At 42.8% G+C, this 5,759-nt stretch overlaps 1 protein-coding gene across 1 annotated transcript; it reads right to left on the bottom strand.

The window, feature by feature from the left end:
• Nucleotides 1-1,300: 1,300 nt before the first annotated feature.
• On the bottom strand, nucleotides 1,301-2,550 carry LOC145740011 (uncharacterized). Its single transcript, XM_081995329.1, has 2 exons — nucleotides 2,363-2,550; nucleotides 1,301-2,287 (listed from the first exon to the last, which is right to left on the bottom strand). Exon 2 carries the CDS (start codon nucleotides 1,781-1,783, stop codon nucleotides 1,409-1,411), a length of 375 nt encoding a protein of 124 aa, XP_081851455.1. The 5' UTR covers nucleotides 1,784-2,287; nucleotides 2,363-2,550; the 3' UTR covers nucleotides 1,301-1,408.
• Nucleotides 2,551-5,759: the final 3,209 nt, after the last annotated feature.

Genomic DNA, 5,759 nt, shown 5'->3' with positions numbered 1-5,759 from the left:
TGCTCTATCGTCATCTGGAAAAGAGCAGCTGCTGGAGACACCCCAAAAAGCATTCGGTTTGGCCTGAAAAGACCTAAATGAGTTGTGAGTGTCATTGCTTCCTTTGACTCTTCTGAAAGCATTAACTGTGTATATGCCTGATTGAGGTCCAATTTAGTGAACAACTTACCGCCCGACAACTGATCAAAGATCTCATTTATGCGAGGTAAGGGGTAGTGGATATTTTTGTCTAAACATTTATTCACAGGCGCCTTATAATCGCCACAAATTCTTACCGTTCCGTTGGCCTTCCTGACTGGCACTATCGGAGTTGCCCATCTTGAATTTGTCGTCGGCTCTAGAATGCCTTCCTCGACCATACTCTTTATTTGCTCTTCCACTTTTTGTCTGTATGCCAGGGGAACTGGTCTATGCCTGAGAAAAATGGGTCTCGCCTGCGGATCTATGGGTATTGTGACCTTGTCGTATTTGTAAGTTCCCAAACGATTCGTCAAGACATCGGGGTATTCCTTCAACAGCCTGTTCCTGTGAGAACACTGCAAGACTGAATTAACGTTTAATGATATATTGAAAGCACTGAGAAAGTCCCGGCATAACAAACAAGGTCCTATGCTATCAACTACATAAATCTTTATTGTTCTTACTTTGCTGAAGGCTCTTACATTTGTCACAAAGTATCCTAATGGCCTAATCATTGACCCTGTGTAACCACGCAGCAGTATGTGATCTACTTCAAGCTGAACATTTGGAAGACCCTTTTTAAACACTGACCTGCTTAGTGTGGTCACACATGATCCAGTATCAACTTGCATGCTGAACATTTTCCCCATAATTTCAACCTGAGCAACAAATCCCCCTGAACAACCCTTATGTGTATCTACCTTAAACATGTCCCTTACGACCTCTGCTTCTTCACTTGCCTCCATCAGAGCATTTTGTCCCCTCACTGTGGCTCTGCGACAAGCTCTCTCCAGATGACCCTCTACGCCGCATCTTCTGCATCTGTAGTTTGCATAACGGCAGCTTCCTGGGTGGTTCCTGCCGCACACTCCGCACTTTAATGGATTTCCCATCTGTTTAGCACTTTTGTTATTGTTTTTCCACTTGTCGCCATTGCCGCCTCCATCTTGGAACTGGCTGCGCGCGCCCTCTGACATGCCCATCGCTATGCCTGCGCGAGCAGCAAATCTTCCTCGGTGACGGTCCGCCCTGTTGCCACTGTTCGCTCCGTTTCTAACCCAATTGACTTCCTCACGCTCGTGCTGGCTACTTTCTCCATTCTTTACTTCCTTCTGTACCGCCAACTTTAAAAGACTCTCTAGGGTCCTATCTGAATCCTCTTCGCATAATCGGTCCAGTATTGAGCCCTTCCTCAATCCTGCCATAAACTTCTCCCTCAAAACGAAGGTCAAATTTCCTTCAAAGCACAGTTAATGGAAAGTCCTCTCACCCGCACGTACCATTCTTGCGAGGTTTCGCCAGACATCTGAGTGGCCGCCCAAAATTTGCTTCTCTCGCGCCACACGGATACAATGGGGCTGAAGTGACCACAGAGTAGCTTGGTTAGTTCGGCATACCTTTTGTCTTTTGGTAATGCCGGATAAGTCAGTTCACGCAATATGGTATAGGTGGATGTTCCAATTAGGCTCACTAAGGTTGCAGTTTTTACAGGTTCTTCAATTATTTTGTTGGCGGCAAAGTACTGGTCCAATTTCTCTTGGTATATCTGCCAATCATCGGTGGCATGGTTGTATTCCGCCATGGATCCGATCAATGCTGCCATCTTGAATATCGCCGGTCCGGTCGGTCCTTCTCCTCGTGGGATCCTAGCCCTTTACTAGTTTTCGGCTAAGTATCCCATCCTCGTCGCCATTTGTTGTGTCTTGGGCTCTTGGGATTTGAAGAAGACTCTTTCAATGGGCACTGCATACATTTATTGATCACATTAATATATATATATATATGTACAAAGACAATTTTTATTAAGACCAACATGTGCCCTCGTTCATGGTTGAGTAGCAAGAGAGATGGCGGCCCATCGGTCGTCCACCGGCTTCCCCCACTGTCCAGTGTTGCCGCTTTTCGAGGGAACGCAATACATCACAGTATGTATTTATACGCTGTAACAATATTGAAATAAAGAAATATTATTATTATTAAATGCATCTATAATCCTGTCCGCAGGTAGAAGTGCCAACGCGTAGTGCTTCCTCAGGTAAACTTTATGGGCTGCCTCCTCTTGAATTTGCCGGGTTACACCTAGTTCCTTTGCCTTGCGCATTAAAGCCTTAAAAATAAAATAACCAGTGTTTTTAACATAATTTTTCTACAAACAGCAAATAATAACACCATTTATGCATACCTGGCAATAATGAAAAAAACAACCTTGTAGAGTCACATCTGGATATCTTGCCTTCACTGATTCGTATAGTCCCACTTCATAGTCCGTAATGACAGTCCCTCGGATGCAGGTTGGAAAGGTCTTCGCGATGTAGTCAAATACTGCGTCATAGAGTGTCCTGGTCCGGTTAGCCATGAATACATGGACCAAGGGAAATGCCTATAAAAAAAAAGAAAATACTCAATAATAAAAGGTTTATGAAATAGACACTAGGCCATCAGATAATACAGTATAATTAAATTTTTATCCAGGGCTTGTCAAAAATTCATTTTTGTTAAGCCTGAAGCCTCCAAAACTTTTAATAATTAACTCCTCTGTAGTTGCTGTGTTTCCAAGATCACAATATAGACTATAAAATTATATTATATTATAAAGAGAATATAGAGAATAAAATTTGTTAATATTATAAAACCCGAAACCAACATACTATAAAAATCATATAGTTTAGTTAGATACAAAAACCAAAACCAAACAGCACTAGTAAGTACTGGCCGTCACTGCCGTCAGTACCGTACTGTCATGTGTCCCCTGTCAACAGAGTCAATAAATGGTACTCCCATTATTGTACTCCTAAGGGACAGGTTTTTCAATTTTGGCTTTAAATTTAATTTAATTTATAAACCATACATGCACCAATTTTGATTGACAAATTTACTGTTAAAATAGTGTATTTGCAACCAGCTATAATAATGATACTATAGAATATGGTACTAGTGTCAGTGATGTTGTGATAGGTGAAAGCGCTTTGACCTATATTGTCACGTTAAGGGTTGGTTGAGGGGGAAGAATACTCAGGTTTCCACAGGTAACCCACTCTTTATTACGTAATAGTGCCTTAATCTCTAGACGATAATCTTACCCCCAGATGGCTAAGATGGCGGGGATCATGACGTGGTCTGGCTTCTAGGCAAAGGTACACGGAGGGCAACGCTTTAGCGGTGGTGAATGAACCCTAGACTTAGGTCCGAGGGCATTCACCGAGCCGGCAAAGACGCGAAGAGCCTAACAAAGGGAGGTAAGCTGGAACGGCAACTCGTGCTGCGCGTCCACACTAATTCCTTTGTTAGGGCTGATCTAGGGTGTGGCACTTGGTCACCTACTGCTCCACTTTTAAGTTGCACAATAGGCGTACCCAGACTAACCCGGAGATCAGTCAGTGACCTCCCTCTGGAGAGACCCCAGAGTTCGGTAATCTGTACGTGCTTTTGGTGCAGTATTTATACCCACATCATGACCCCAATTCGCCAATATTGCTGACACAAACATTGTACTGGGGGAGACCGGGGCAACTTAGGGTAACGGCGCCTAGTGTAATCTTTATGTTACATGCCCCTCCCCTAGAAAGTGTTCGCCCCGAACACTAAAAGCGAAACTTATACATAAAGTCTACATATACTAATGTTAATCTTAAATGCTATAGGGTGTATAAAGGTGGTGGAACGAGTCCTTTATTTCTTCACCAGATTACAATATAATAGCTTAATATAGTAGAGATAGGGGTGTACTTTAAAATATCACAAATGTTACATTGGGTCACCTTTCAACCTTGCTGTTGCGTCTATCTTATTGCCTTCCTTATTAAGCGAAATTCCGTAAAATTGCTCATTGTACCCTTCTTTGGCACCATCGTCTAAGTGGAAACGCTTCACCTAGGCTTCATCTCATCGTAGTGCCTTCTCTTGGCACTGTATTCTATAAGCGGCAAACTTCATCGCTTAGCTTCATTTCTTCATATTCTGTCCTTTTGCGTGCTCCTTTAGCACACCTATCCTTGGACATGTATATTTTCTTCCTAAGTAACGTCAGCCCATTTGGAGATGCTTCTTCAGCTCGACTTATTAAAGACTTCGGGTGCACACGGGTGTAAGTAGAACCGTCGTGGCGGGACCCATCTTAAGATGTCGGCTTCTCCAAGGCATAAGGCTAGTTCGCTTTTCAACAAGGCTGTAGCAGTTGATCGATAGACGCAACAAGATTGCCAGGTTGACCCTAAAAAAAATAAAATAAGATTCCAATTATTACTTTGTTTGCCATACATCTCTTAAAACATAAATAAAATCATTATGTAAACCAGTACACTTTGTTGTTGTAACCTAGAACTTCATAATTGCACGAATTTGCTAGGTCATCACATACCTACACTTAGGTCAGGGATCGCGACACTGGCCTAGAAATCAAGATATTGTAAATAAATAATTGCGTTAACTATACACTTATTCTATGAAACCTAATTAAAAAAAAATTTGCCTTTTTACCATACCCAATCTAATACAAAAATAATGTGCTGCTATGCACTAAGAATGTTGAGCTATGGTTTCTTTCTTAGAGCGTCCTACAGGCCCCTCTTGACATTGCCCTACTCAGTTCAAGCAACTGTGGACCTGCAGGCTAGCCCTTTTTCTTCCACAACCTATCATTGTGTTTTCGCTATGTCTCTTCCTTACCCTTCTGGCCATTGTCTTAGCTTATCTTCTTCCACTTGAGCTTCTGTACCTTATTCGAAGCGGGCTGCCAGATTTTGTGGACCTAGAAGTGTACCGTCTTCAATCATTCCCTTTTTCTTTGTGCCCTTGTTTAGCGTCTGCGAGGGTGTGTCTGCTAATGTGAGGATTAACAGACGGGGATCCAACGAGGCGCCTCCACCATGTCACGTTAAGGGTTGGTTGAGGGGGAAGAATACTCAGGTTTCCACAGGTAACCCACTCTTTATTACGTAATAGTGCCTTAATCTCTAGACGATAATCTTACCCCCAGATGGCTAAGATGGCGGGGATCATGACGTGGTCTGGCTTCTAGGCAAAGGTACACGGAGGGCAACGCTTTAGCGGTGGTGAATGAACCCTAGACTTAGGTCCGAGGGCATTCACCGAGCCGGCAAAGACGCGAAGAGCCTAACAAAGGGAGGTAAGCTGGAACGGCAACTCGTGCTGCGCGTCCACACTAATTCCTTTGTTAGGGCTGATCTAGGGTGTGGCACTTGGTCACCTACTGCTCCACTTTTAAGTTGCACAATAGGCGTACCCAGACTAACCCGGAGATCAGTCAGTGACCTCCCTCTGGAGAGACCCCAGAGTTCGGTAATCTGTACGTGCTTTTGGTGCAGTATTTATACCCACATCATGACCCCAATTCGCCAATATTGCTGACACAAACATTGTACTGGGGGAGACCGGGGCAACTTAGGGTAACGGCGCCTAGTGTAATCTTTATGTTACAATATTTTACTTCAGAAATTAAAGGATTTAAAAGTTGCTTTTCTATGATCACAAGATCAAAATTAATATTATTTTTTTGTTTAAAATCTTTAAATTAGTTTTAAATCTATCAAAGTGATAAAAAAGTTCAATAAGTTATTAAA

Source organism: Ips typographus, unplaced genomic scaffold (genome assembly GCF_016097725.1).
Source record: "Ips typographus isolate SLU unplaced genomic scaffold, UJ_Ityp_2.0 IpsContig94, whole genome shotgun sequence".
NCBI classification, from domain to species: Eukaryota; Metazoa; Arthropoda; class Insecta; order Coleoptera; family Curculionidae; genus Ips; species Ips typographus.
The sequence above is the reverse complement of the archived record's forward strand: the minus strand, read 5'-3'. Positions and strand labels throughout refer to the sequence as shown.

Coding starts and splice junctions, on each gene's coding strand:
- LOC145740011 (XM_081995329.1), bottom strand. CDS start 1,783: ATGGCAGCATTGATCGGATCCATGGCGGAATACAACCATGCCACCGAT.